A 14,624-nucleotide genomic window follows, 5' to 3' on the forward strand; every position below is an offset into this window, starting at 1 on the left:
TGGAGTGATTAATTTTTTTTACTTGAAGGACTTTAGTTTTTGCTGGATGACTAAATGCAAAATAGGTTACTGCCAAGGTCAGGCAGTCTTGTTTTCTTGCAGTATACCTTTTTGAAGATATTTTCAAATAAAGTATAGTCCGCGAACGTTACCCCAACCACAACTGAAGTATCTGAATATTCAGATATAATAATTTAAAAATCTCTAGCTCAAGAAACTGAATTCGATGCAAAAAATGCTTCTTCCTAGTCCTCGCAGAATGGCAGAATGAAAGGATGACGCCTAAGTCTCGCAAGTAACCAAAAAATCTCGAGATCGGAAACCGTTCGGAGAAATAGAGTTCAACTTTATTTTCCCGAACGTTCGGAGAAATAGTCACTTCGTAACTGTAATAGTTGAGCGCCTGTTGCACCCTTTCCAGGAATTATTGAATTTGTTTCTGTCTGTGAATATCAAAACCGAAAAACATAGAATTAAAATATTGTTTGGCTCAGGACACCCAGGTTTAGACAGTCAATCAGGAGGTAGATCTATCTATTAGACCCACTTATAAACTTGATTATAATTTTAGAGAGCTTTGATAGCAGTGATAATGTTTTGTAATGTGGAAGTAAAAATGTAGACCAGAGGTATGGTAGCAGGTTGCACAGGCACATTACAATAACTCTCTCTCTTTCTCCTCTCAGGCGACCTCAGTGCAGGTGACCTCGGACTTGCTGCCCAACCGGACCGGGTGCAAGAGTTCAGGGAAAAGTTGGAATTGTCCATCTCCTATGCCACGGGACTTCAGTGCAAAAGGTATGAAGCATCTTGTGACTTGTGGTGAAATCAGGCACTCGTCAAGGTTTTTTTTACTCATACACCTGTCTCATGTTCACGTTTTTTATACTTCTTTTCTAGTAGTATTTTGCATGCTGAACACGAACATGGCCTTCATTTTTGCTGCAAATCAATATGCTAGTTAGCTATCGAGTTATTGATGTTTGAAAATAGTAATATTTGACTTGATTCTAACAACATGGGGATTCTCAGGGGGGCATGCCCCCGCATTTCACAATGATTTGATGTTTTGAAAATCAGGATTTCTATTTACTTGAAACAAATGATTTGCAAGGGTTTTAGTGGCCAATCGTGTGTTCTAAAGTAAAAATTATATGGCAGTTGAGCCCTCAAATCAATGAATCTGTGTGTGGGTGCATTATGTAAGTCGTCAAAATTATAATGAAATCAAATTAAGCAATCGGCATCTATTTGGCCAATGGGCAAATTTTATCTTAAGTAATTTTTTTTTTGCATCAACATATTTGTGTCACGACATGGTGGAATCAGGCGTTCGTCAATTTTAGGGCTTATAATGATGTTATTGGTATCACCTTACAGCCTGTCCATTTACCTTGCTTTCGATGAAAAAAATGTTCATTTGTCTTGGATACATGTTGAGATATTGGCGATTAAAGGAGGTGCGGTTGCGTGGTTTCAGAGGTAAAATTAGCGAGAAAATGGCCGCCAAAGTTTGATTGTTAAATTTCCATAGTTTGATATTCCGTGGGAACTGAAATCTTACATTTTCATGCCTTTAATCAACGTTTTTCTGTAAAATCCAATCAGAAATGCATTCTTAATTGGACAACACTGGTGTGAAGACAAAAAACAACAATTCAATAGAAATTTCCAAACTGGCAGAAAAATAGCAGTTTCTTCAATTTCATTATTTTGACGAGCGCCTGATTCCACCACGCTGCCTCACAAATAGTAGGCACTGTACATCGGGAGTTCTCCATGCCCTCTGGTCCTGTCTATATATATATTTTTTTTTTTACAGATTACTGAATAAAGTTTACAGACTTTTTAAGTAAGAAGTATGCTTTCTTTGACTTTGCCTCTTGTTTCTGCCTCATTTGTGCTGATTGGTGGGGACGGGTTATAATGTGAGAACTCATCTTTAGAAGGAGGCTTTGAGAGGGTGGAGCAGAAGTTTGATGAGTGGTAAAAACAAGGGAGAGAGAGAGATTGTTTTTTGGGGGCTGGAGGGGAAGGGAATGGTCTTTATGTGTAAGTGAGGTAACCTACCTTCCTGTACAGATGTCACTCCTGAAAAATGGCAAACCACCTGGAAAAGCAAAGTACTATTGACATATATCATGGATTGAATCATGCCTTGGTGGTTGGTAAGCTTTTTGAAAGAATGGTAAACAGCTGCCTCTAATGGTACCTTGAGAGCATCAACAGCTTGAACTCACACCAAGGTTTCATAAAAGGTAGAAAAACAACTTTTCAATTTAATTGCTTATATCCGGCAAACCGCTTCCAGCAGCTCGCAATCAGAAGCTCTGTACCGGTGAGACGCTCGCAGCAGCCCAGGAACTTTCCTTTACCATGACTTCAACGTCAAATTACTTTTCGGCAATTGTGGAAAACAAGTCTCTTTTACCAGGAGTTCATTCATTAGATAAAGAACTATCAAAATAGGTTCATTTATTTTGATTTAGTGACCTATTTAGTCATGTTTATATGTCACTTTTAGATTTCGTACCAAGAGAGAACCCCGGCATTATAGTTGGTTTACCGTCCTTGAAGATAATGAGTTAAGACATCCAGGATGGCTTTCAGAGGGCAAAACACACTGACTCCATCTTTCTAGACCCTTGACATGCGTACAGTAGAGTGTGGAGAAAAGGCCTACTCATGAAAAAGAGTGCATTATCAGGATACACGGAAGATTTTATAATTATAAACCTATGGATCTAGTTTTTGTATGCAGACCTAAACATTGAAGCTAAGGTGAACTATGCCGACTTGTCAAGAGAAGTACTCAATTTAGGCCTACAATGAAAATTGTCTGACAGGCAGAAAAAAATTGGTTTCTTGAATCTGTAAACTTTGATAAGTGCTTTATTTCTTGATGATGCCACATATATTTTAATCATAAATAAGCCTACTACTACTACTACCATGTGTCACGACATGGTGGAATCAGGCAATAGTCAATTTTTGGGCATTTGAAGTTACTGGTATCCTTTTAAAGCTTGTTCATTTGCCTTGCTTTCAATGGAAAAAAATACCCATCTTTCTAAATAGAAGTCAAGATATTTGCGATTGAAGAAGGTGGGGGTCACCTGGTTTTGGAGGTAAAATTAGTGAGAAAATAACCGCCAAAATTAAATCAGGTAACTTCAATGACTTGAGAGTCCTGAAAACTGAAAATTTACATATTTTGTGCCTTTAATCAATGTTTTTCAGTAAAATCCACTGGGACATGTGTTGTTATACGGACATAGAAGACGTTGAGCCAAAAACAAAAAATTTTATAAAAATTGTCAAACTGGCAGAAAAATGGGTATTTTTCTATTTAAGTATTTTGACGAGCGCCTGATTTCACCACAATGCCTCACCTATTTCAGAATGCATATCATGGCAGGGCGAATCCCGGCAGGAGCGGACGATGGTTTGAAAGAAAAGATGATGTCGACTTATCTAGACAATATCAAGTACGCTGCTGATCGCCTGCAGAAGGTAGGAAACTTACCAAAAAGATTGTCATGTGAAGAACATTTTTGTCTGTTCTGAAAATTGGAATTGTTGTCTAGGTTGATTGTGGTGCAATGTAATGCTGTTTGCTGGTCTGTATCTGGACTCTGTGTTTACTAATTGATATTATGTTTGCCTGATGCCATTCTGCTGTCCAATAGCAGAGCAATATATGGTATGCATTTGACAAAAGCAGAATAATGTATGGTATGCGTCTGACAAAGTCAAGTTTTCTGGTGGTGGGGTGGAGGGTTGTTTGTTACTCTAACCGTTCCCACAATCCTACTTCTGACAAAGGTAGTGCGATGTATCTAGTAGTTCATTTTCAAAATGGTAAAGCTACGTAAGTGACTAATCTTAATATTAAATGTCCAGTGGTTTTTGCATTTTTCTTAAAATTGATGGACCTCGGGATACATGGCAAACTTTACAAAAGGATAAAGTTCTCTTCCTGTCGGATCGAAACATTGAAACCAAGGTAAACAATGCCCACTCGTCAAGAGAAGTACTCGAGGAAGGCGTACCTCAAGGTTCCTGTCTGAGTTGAACTTTGTTCCTGATCTTCTTTAATGATGTAACGAACGTGCTGAAATCAGAAAAGACTCTTTATGCTGATGATCTTGCTCTCTGACAGACACATCACAGCACGATAGTAGGAGCAGGGAAATGAAATGAAGACCTCAAGAGGCTCCATAATTACTGTCAGAAATGGAAACTTAAAATAAACTGCACGAAAACAGTATACACCATCTTCACGAAGAGCCATAAAGCAGCCAAAGAAAATCTCCAACTAAAGATAGGAAATGAAAGTCTCCCCAAAGAAGAACATCCAACTTACCTTGGAGTTAAAAAGAAACTCGCAAGCAGTTCATGGGGATCAGACAAACAAACTCTGAGAGCTCTATACCTGGGTTATACCTGGGTTTGCAATAGCCTACTCACTATGTGCAGTACAACTACTTGCAACACCCTTGACAAGGTCCAAAACAATGCCCTTCGTTTTATAAATGGGGGCATGAGATGCACACCTACCGCCACGTGCGAAATGCAAATGTTGAACCCCTGGGAATCCGCAGAGATAGAGCAGTTTTGGAGCTACATGAAAAAACTAAAAGAATGTGCCCCAGCCACCCAAACAGGAAATTAGTAGAAACATGGAAACCAAAGAAACAAATTCAACAAAAGTCAATCATGCATCACATCCCAGAACTAATGGAGAGCCGCCATCTACCACAAAACAGAAAAGAAACCAAAAGAGTCAACCAAAACATCCCTCCCCACCTTTCTTTAAAAAAGCCAATCATTACAACATCTCTCAAAGACAAGAGCACAAAATCTTCAGACCCAGTGGCGCTGATGCTTGCATCACATCAAACAATCGACAGCTATTCAGATGACTGGATACACGTCTATACGGACGGCTCAGCATTCAAAGGCGCAACCAAAGCCGGATATGGAATGCTAATACAGTACCCAGATGGAAGTTCCAATGAGATCTCTGCAGCCTGTGGAGAGAAATGCAGCAACTACGATGCAGAAATGATGGCAATTGAAACAGCACTGTTCCATCTCCGCACAGTTTTTGACACTCATCCTGGAAAAGCACAGAGTATTGTGATTTTCACTGACTCACTATCAGTATTACAAGCCATAGAAAATGACCATCATCTAAACCAAGTTTTGACCCATATACTGTTTGGATCCCATCATCTGATAACATTCTGTGGCATAAACCTTGTAATGCAGTGGGTCCCCGGACACTCAGACATACCTGGAAATGACAGAGAAGACACACTTGCCAAACGGGGATCTAGACAGGAACAACCCAACACTCCAACTTCATACAACACTGCAAAACAAATCATCAAAACCAACAACAAACAAGCTTGGATGAACAGATTGGCCCTGGGAAAGACAAGCAGAGCAGTTTTCAAACATATGATCACAACAAAAAGGAATGACAATATCAACTGCCTTCAGAGAAAGAAACAGACCACGATCTTCCGCCTACGGACAGAACATATACAGCTCAACTTCCACCTGAACAGAATAAACCCGGAACTTCTCCCAATGTGTCCTTTATGTGACTATGCATATGAGACTGTGGAGACCTGTTCCACTGCACAGCCCTAAATGACATCAGAGCTACCCTTCTCCCTCCGAGACCAAACATAGACAACACACTCTATGGAACATTACAGCAACTGCAGCAGACCTGCACTTATCACTACATGGCATTGGACATAAGGGCGAGAGCCCAGCTGTTGCTGGATCGATAACAACAACAACAACAACAACAACAACCATTTAAAATCATGAAATTTGCTGTTATGTTCCTCCGCCTTTGGATGTCAGCATTGCTGCTTGATGGTTTTGTGTTAATGTATTTTATTTTTATATGGATTATGAAACCTTCCTCTAAATGAAAAAGCATCTCAATGCTTTTATGAGTTTGTTTTTTAAGGTAGGTGTGTTTACATCACTATCAGCACAATCTAGATCAGTTTTATGAATGACAGAAAAGACGTTAATACGAAAAGCATGTAAAATTTCAACATCTACATTCCCCTACTTGGAGGAATTGCATGTAACAGCTTGTATTAAAAAAAGTTAATTCCTTCTTTTTAAACAACAAACATCTCTTGTTCCCTCAAATAAAACATCAGTCAGAAGTAAAAGACCTAGGCTTCTGATCTGTAACAAAGAAAGATACAGAAGGTCATTTTGACCATCATCCATCACAATTCTTCCATCTTAACCGTCTTGTTATAAGTATTCATATGACCTTAGAGCATGCATTAGAATAACATTGAGTATGTATCTAGCTTAATATTATTATTGTTTATATTGCTATTCATTTGTTTTGCATGTGACTTTAAGCCTGCGTGTGTGTGCATGTTTGTAAGTGTGTGTGCTTGTTTGTAAGTGTGTGTGTGTGTGTGTAAGTGTGTATGTGTTTACGTGGTGAAACACCAAACCAATGTGCCAGGATCTGGACAATAAAGATGTTATCTTATCTTACAGATTATGTATCAGAAAAAGAGGAACCCCCCCCCGCGTGTTAAAAATAAATAAATCTAGATTTATGTTTTTCGTCTTTTGTTTAAATATTCTGTTTTTTGAGGAGGCACTGAATTCAAAGGTTATTCCATTATAACTTTAGTAGAATATGCTATTGTCAACGCGTTCATTTATCTGTGGTCCTCCCCTTTACCCTGTGGGTTTTTAAAAAGTTATTATTTCCTTTATTACAGCTTATATAATAATTTTATGTATTTATATTACCTATTCTTTTATTTTTCTTCAGGAAGGCATTCTGGCTTTGATAGAACCAGTCAACAATCGCATCTCTGTCCCTGGGTACTTTCTGTCAAATCCACACAAAGGTATATATATAATGTGCAGCTTTTTCACTTTTCTTTCACTTTTCCCCCTGCTCTTTCTGTGTCTGTCTCTCTCTCTCTCTCTGTCTGTCTGTCTCTCTCTGTCTCTGTCTCTCTCTCACTCTCTCCCTCTCCCTCTCCCTCTCCCTTTCTCTCTCTCTCTCTCTGTCTCTCTCTGTCTCTCTCTGTCTCTCTCTCTGTCTCTCTCTATGTCTCTCTCTGTCTCTCTCTCTGTCTCTCTCTCTGTCTCTGTCTCTGTCTCTTTTTCCCTCCCTCCCTCTCTCTCTCCATCTGACAAAGTTATATCCTGTTTTCTATTTTTGCTAAAATTTTGAATTAGACATCAAAGATTTTCATCTAACAGTCAGATTAAATGGTTTTCAGTGGGGGCTCAGTGTTATGTTTTCAGTTTTGTCAACTGCAAATGGTTATTCTGTTGGAAAATACAATTAAAATTTTCCAAGACTGTTATCCATTGTTGAGATAAAAAGGGATTTTCTAAGCCCTCCCAGCCCCATGCGCATATATTTTCAGCAGCGCTTGCACCTCCCAACGTTCCAGAGCGTATATTCTCAATTTCATGGGGTACCGAATTTGCGCATTTTTCGAAATTAGAGAACCTAATTAAACTTTAATTTCCATAATATTTGTTCATTTACCTTTAAACTTTGTTGTTATATGTTATTATCTAAACCTCATTACAGAGATACTACATCATTTTTCAGAATGCATGCCTCTTTTTCTGATTTACTGCTGTATTGGTTGGGACTAGGGTTAGGGAGTGCTCTAAAATGGCTGGGGCTGGAAGGGTTAAACAGGTGGATGTCTGGGACAGTGTCATTATGATGTGAAAAATGCTAAGGGGGTGGGGGGGGGATTGGTTGTTTGTACAGGTGATTGCCCTGGGCACATGGACTGTAGAGCAGGTTTGACTGTAGTAGCGTGGTAATCTTTTTAAACGTGACTGTTTACTTCCTGCTCAGCATTTTGATTTTTGTAATGCTTACTATTGTTATCAAATAGATGAAATGGGCTAGAGAAACTGCTGCTGTGTGGAAAGATAGAGGGAAAGAAGAGCAGAGGAAGAGAAAGAACGACATACACAGATGGCCTTCACAACTTTGCAACGAATAGCACAAAGAGAAAAACCGAGCTGATCAAGAAGACGGACAACAGGAAGGAACAGGGTGCCATCATCATCAATGTCTGCTTCAGATTTGATTCCTGAAAAAGAAGAAGAAGAAGAAGAAGAAGAAGAAGAAGAAGCAGAAGAAGAAGAAGAAGAAGAAGAAGAAGAAGAAGAAGAAGAAGAAGAATGTATTGTTATCGATCATTTGAATTTGACATTTCAACATCATATAATTTTTTTGATTAAATGCCTGTTAAAATGGTCATTCAGAAACTCTCAAATTGTGCTCCTGTCTTCATGCAGGTTTGGAGATTGTGAAACAAGTGAACCATCCGAACCTGAAACTGCAGTTTGTAAGTATAATGGAATGGTTGTCACCGGTCTCTGTTGTGAAACATTTAGGCGCTTCATTTGTCACATGCATCATCATCATTGCCTTTCTCTCCCTGGATCCGGGTATAGGCCACGAACAAACCCTTTTCACCTTTCCCTATCCTGGGCTAGCCGCTTGATGTTATTCCAGTTTGTCACATGCAGGAGACTCCAATTTTATTCCCTCATAGGGAGAGTTTGTATCAAGTATCTCGGTCTTTCTGCCAAGAAGTTGTATTCCTCTCAGACCGGATTGGCCCTTACATTTGAAATAAAGAAAAATGGTTGTTGTCCCTCATTTTTTCCTGTCTGCTATTTTCATTTCTTTGCTTTCTGAGTCTCTGTCTTGATCAGCCTGTCTGTGACAACCTATGTATATATCAAAGGTGCTGTTTCTCGGAATAAATCTTAAAATCTGGATTTTGCAGACATATTGTTACGAGATGAATGAGACAACATGAGACAACATGATCTGCAAATTTTGAGTCCCTACAGGCACATTTCCTTAAGATTTGAAAAGCTCTGGATTTATTCTCTGCCAGTTGTTTGTCTGTTTTGTTTTATCCGCCGCTTATACCCTTTTGGGTGTCGCGGGAAGAAAAAGACGTCTCTTTGTCGCCAGCCGGAGAGCTTTGGTCAGGGGGGTGTCGTGGGTGTTTAATGTTTCCCTGACTCCATCTATCCAGGTCTTTCTCGGTCGCCCTCTAACTTTGTTGCCATCAAATTTTTGGAGGTAGGCACGTTGTGCTGGATGGTGTGTTGGTAATCGTAAGAGATGTTCGAACAATTTGATTCTTTGGTGTTGGATGTAATGCATGACATCATTTGTGCCCACCTTTTCTCGGATTACAGAGTTTCTAATTTTGTCTCGCCTGGTCTTGTTTACTGCTTTTTTAAGGCTTCACATTTCACATGTTGTAATTCTTTGCTCTAATGTCTTTTTCGTTTGTCCATGTTTTGCATTGATAGGTGAGTGTTGGGATGAATATGGTGTTGATCATTTTGAGTTTTGTTGTCATGGGGATGTTAGGATGTTTCAGTAGTGGAGTAAGCTGATAACTAACATTATTGGCCTTTTGTACTCGTGTTTCTATTTCTCTGTTCAGTTGCCCATCCTCTGTAAGTATACTTCCGATGTACTTAAATTCTTGGACCTCTCTGAGACTGTTGTTGTTGATGTGTATCCTGAGTGGTTCTGGCTTTCTGCTTACTTTCATTGTCTCTGTTTTGTTGATGTTGATCTTCATGTCGTAGTTGTTACATTCTTCGTTTAATCTGGTTGTGTGTTAACACCCCTAAAATTGATACTTTAGAGAATTTGAAAGGACAGTACTCTCTGACCTTATGGTATTGCAGAATGAAGTTAGACAATTATATTCTATTTAATTGTAGATGGAAAGTTTGTGGAGTTTTCAAGGGTATGTTTTATCTTTAGCTTACTTATTGGGTCTGCTAGAATTCTCAAAAGGAGTCAGGGGGTTCTGGCAAAATATCAAACAAGTAATTCTTCCGCCTCTTGTTGTGATCTTTCTTTCAAGTATACTTTTATTCTAAGTCTTCATGAGGTTGAAGAATATACTTTCAGTCAATATGTTTCTTTACTTCTGTAATGAAATATATGTACTTTCTTTTTGACCTCGTAAATACAGATTTATGCATTGAAGTAGGGCCTATTGTGCAACATTGCAAGTTTAAGGTTCAATATCTATCCACAATCATCACTTTAGCAATTTCACAAGTGGCATAACATTGAATGATGGAATGGCTCCTTTAAAAAAAAATACAACTCTCTCCTAATTCATCTTGGTTCTTTTTCTCAATTTTCCTGCTGTTGCCACTTTTGGTAGACTTTTTTGTTTGGATAGATACTGAAGGAGGGGGTGCACTGACTAATAAATGGCTTTCCCTGGAGGGAAGAAATAAGGCAAAAAATCAAACGAACACATCTATTGTACATCTGTTAGTTGAAATTTATGTCTCATCAAATTTTATTGACTTCAGCTCTTTACATGCAGAAAGAAAAAAGCTATTATGACACATTATGTTATGTTGTGCAAGGTAATAATGTTTTCATCACTTTTTCATCAACAGGATATCTTCCATGTGCAGATAATGGATGGAAACTTGACCAAAAATATTGAGGCCTTTTTACCGTATATTGGTAGGCGAATTTATGTTTTCAGCTTAGTAACTGATTGTCACCTCTCAATGTGTGTTGTAGCTATGTATCATCATTTGCCTTTATGTCATCTGACTGTCATCTAAATAATTCTGTATTTTCTGAGACACACAAAGACACGCGTCAATTTTACATAGACACAAATTTTGTTGCATCTACAAAGTGTTCATACAATTGTTTGGAGTTGGGATTTAACCTCCTGTCACCACTATCATAAACATTATGACCTTATGCAGTTGCGAGCGCCATAATACTCTTACAAAAACAAACAATCATAAACATTAAAGGATTCCAAAGATGTGCTTTAGATGTACTTCAGACTGTGCATCAGTCAAATTTTAAGAAAAGTCTATTCTATTTTTAGACAAAATTGCTGTTGTTGTAGTTGTGGTTTGCTGTAACATGCCACTTAATGTTGGCAACAATGTCCAGAATAAGAAATTAAGGTTGGCGGATGCTCTTGTGTCAGTTACTTCTTCTTTCCTATCAAATATCTGTCATCCTCATCTCTCCTCCTTCTTTTTTGTGTTTGTTACTCTTTTGTAATGCCTGTAATCTTCAACACTTATATGACTTTATTGTGTTGCAAGTTCCGTAAGGGTGCCAGTGTCTATGGTGTTGTGGTTAGACACTTCACAGCTGCACGCAAGAGACCCCAGTTTAATTCCTGGTTGGGGAAATTTTTACCAAGTACCTCTGTCTTTCTGCAGGCTGGTCCTGACAGGCATGGTCGGAAACCGGCCTCCAAAATGATTTAAATTGTGTTGATTGGGGAGTTAAAACACCTACCTATAAAAAAAAAGACAAATAAACCCGCAAAACAATAAAACACATAACCCCCCCTAAAAAAAAACAGAAAAAAAAAACAAACCCCAACCCACCTACAAAACAACAAAAATAAGCAAACAAACAAACGAACAAGAATCCCCCCCAAAAAACTGATAAAAGAAAAGACGAATGATACAGCGATGAGATGACTTGTTGACTCCCCAGGTCACATTCAGATAGCTCAGGTACCAGACAGAGGTGAGCCTGACGAGACAGGGGAGATCAACTACCCGTATGTGTTCAGCGTCTTGGAGAGAGTGGGTTACGAAGGATACATTGGACTTGAGTACAAGCCTAAAGGTAATCGAGGATTTACCCTTCGACGTTTGATTGTTATAATGATGATGACAACAACAACAATAATATATTGATAATAATAATGATAATAATGATAATAATAATGTAGTAAGTACATTGGGATTTAATTAAATGTGTTTTTAGACCAGTTTTAGATGTGGTCTACTTTTCCGATCCAGAATTTTAGATGTGGTCAAAATAAGTGTTTCTCTTGTACTCTTAGATCGAAGATTGTCATAGTTGCCTGTCTTGGCTGTATGAAAACTTTGCTGGAAAGTGTGCACACACCAGTGTCTGTGGTGTAGAGGCTTGGCACTTAGCCATCTCATGCTGGAGCCCAGAGTTCGGTTCTTTAGTTAGGAGAATTTTTATATTGAATATCTCTGTCTTTCTACTGGGACGATGTATCCCTCCCAGCGGGGATTGGCCGTGGCACAGTGTCATTATAATGTATAAAAACGCAAGAGGGAAAATAGGAAGTTGTCATCTGTGCTGGTTATTTTCTTATATACAGGTGGCCACTAGAGCAGTTTTGACTGTATTTGAGAGATAAATTTGTGTTCAAGATGCTTAAATCACTATATGATCGTTTTCTTATTTTTTCGTATGAACAGGTAAAACAGAAGATGGACTCAAATGGTTGCGGAGTCTTGGATACTAGAAATCCGACGATTTGATGGCACAAGAAAATGTTTTTCTGCGATTTGCATAACCAGATGCAGAGCTTACTGCGATTGTACTAGACGGAGTTGCTTCTTGAAATGATCGTTGTTTTCTTACTGCTGCAATAATTGAATTGATTTAAAAATAGTATTTGAACATGATTATTGAGTGGCATCAAGGTGAAATCATGTGCTTGTCGAAATATAGAAATCGAAAAAACTGACATATTTCCCCCCACACAATTCAGAATAGATGGGTATTTTTTCATCAAAAGCAAGACTAATGAAAAGGCAGTAAGATGATACCAATAACTCCATATGCCCAAAAAATGATGGGCATTTGATCTTCCTTATTTTCTAAACTCTGACCTTGCTCAATGAGAAAGCTGGAGAGCGAAAAGAGCTTTATGAGATAACTGCTGAATTTGTGTGGGTTTTTCAATGATGTACGAATGATTCATTAAAATGAATGTGTTTCATGAATTCAATGACTGCTTTTCCTGGATGGTGCAGTTACTGCTTGGGAGTAATGTGTTATTTGCTTTTACTTTAAAAAAAACAATTTTTTAATCCTTTGTTGTCGTTAAGGGTCGAGGGAAAGTGCAGTTTTCTATGGTAGGACAGCTCCGCAGCTCTTTCAATTGGAATATTATTATTTCTCAGGGTTTCCTTGACACCCTCAATCCACATTTAGCGTGGCCTTCCTCTTCATAGCCTGAGTGCTTGGTGTTATAGGCTCTCGAGTAATGTCTTATGTAACAAAATTCAAAACCTGCCATAAAAACACTCCGACCACACCTGCAAATTTGTAAGACACGCTTCTTACGCCTTCCTTGATTCCATACGTAATGACGAAAGAAGTCAGCATCTGAAGGGAAGGAAGTAGTACTTAGGCAATCGACTTCCTCTACATCTACCGTCCAGGCAAAACTGTATCATGCATACTATTTTTAAAATCGCCTATCTTGATGCAAAAGGCCATATAGGCATATATTTTGCTGTTATTGTTGATGTGTTTTTGTGTAATTTCTTGAAAACTTTAGGGGTTTCTGCATTTCTTTATTCTTGTAATCTGATGCAAGTGGTTTAATGCAACAGTAGTGATTATGTGTGACAATGTGATGAAATATAATGAAAGGGATTTAATATAATAGAAGTCATTTCATGAGATGCAAGTTGTTTTATGTGATGCAAGTGATTTTTATACACAAGTGATTTTAAGGAACTTTGTCGGTTTATTTAGACTGGTTCCATAAAATTTCCATAAAATTTATGGATTAGTTTTTACTTACAATGTTGAACAATGCTTCAGTTCTAAGAGTGAGGAGTGCTCAGATTTATGAAATAAACTGTATCAAAAGACAGAACAAAGAATTGTGTGGTAGAAGGAGGAATGTTGATGGTGTGATGAAATTGTTTTGAATGGTGAAGAAAAGACTTTTATGGCAGTGCTACTCATGATGTGGTAAGGCCTACTTCTCAACTTTCCTTCTGTTGTGTCTGTCTGTCTGTCTGTCTGTCTGTCTGCCTGCCTGCCTGCCTGCCTGCCTGCCTGCCTGCCTGCCTGCCTGCCTGCCTGCCTGCCTGCCTGCCTGCCTGCCTGTCTGTCTGTCTGTCTGTCTGTCTGTCTGTCTGTCTGTCTGTCTGTCTGTCTGTCTGTCTGTCAGTCTGCCTGCCTGTCTGCCTGCCTGTCGGTGTTACAAAGGATTGTGTCAGAAGAAGAAGAAGAAGAAGAAAAAGAAGCAGAAGAAGAAGAAGATTCAAGAAGAAGAAGAAGATTCTAGAAGAAGAAGAAGATTCTAGAAAAAGAAAAAGAAGAAGAAGAAGAAGTAATAGTTTCCCTCTTAGTCCAGCTTTGCCCGCCCTGACAGGCAAGGTTTAATGATCTAAATTGTGTCGATGGGGAAGTAAAATATCAACAAACACACACAAAAACACCCACCAACAACAAAACAATACAGGAGGGGGGTCTCGTGGCCTAGAGGTTACGGTGTTGGCCTCTCATTCAAAGGTCCCGGGTTCGATTCCGGGTAGCGACCAAAAAACGTTCTTCTCTAAAATTGTCTCCTTTCACATCCTTTCCTGATCTCTAACAATGTTCTGTTGTCTGCTTTCATTTCCACTTTCTGCCCCCACCCCCTCACCTCCTTTGCCCCCTCCTCTGGGCTCCTGACTCTTTCTGCAGCCTTTCTACTGCTACTCCTAGGCTCCTCCTAACTGCTGTCTTTCTGCCACACCCCTGATCT

At 38.8% G+C, this 14,624-nt stretch overlaps 1 protein-coding gene across 1 annotated transcript in view; it reads left to right on the top strand.

The window, feature by feature from the left end:
- LOC101851547 (putative hydroxypyruvate isomerase) overlaps positions 1-13,742 on the top strand; it is a 14,694-nt gene extending 952 nt beyond the window's left edge. The window contains exons 2-8 of the mRNA XM_005090075.3: positions 687-798; positions 3,402-3,513; positions 6,836-6,914; positions 8,344-8,393; positions 10,504-10,573; positions 11,585-11,719; positions 12,331-13,742. Of these exons, the coding sequence (XP_005090132.1) occupies positions 687-798; positions 3,402-3,513; positions 6,836-6,914; positions 8,344-8,393; positions 10,504-10,573; positions 11,585-11,719; positions 12,331-12,377 (605 nt within the window). The 3' untranslated portion in view covers positions 12,378-13,742. The remainder of the gene's footprint in view (positions 1-686; positions 799-3,401; positions 3,514-6,835; positions 6,915-8,343; positions 8,394-10,503; positions 10,574-11,584; positions 11,720-12,330) is intronic.
- The last annotated feature ends 882 nt before the right edge of the window (positions 13,743-14,624 follow it).

The sequence above is a fragment of the Aplysia californica genome, unplaced genomic scaffold, assembly GCF_000002075.1.
Source record: "Aplysia californica isolate F4 #8 unplaced genomic scaffold, AplCal3.0 scaffold00012, whole genome shotgun sequence".
NCBI classification, from domain to species: Eukaryota; Metazoa; Mollusca; class Gastropoda; order Aplysiida; family Aplysiidae; genus Aplysia; species Aplysia californica.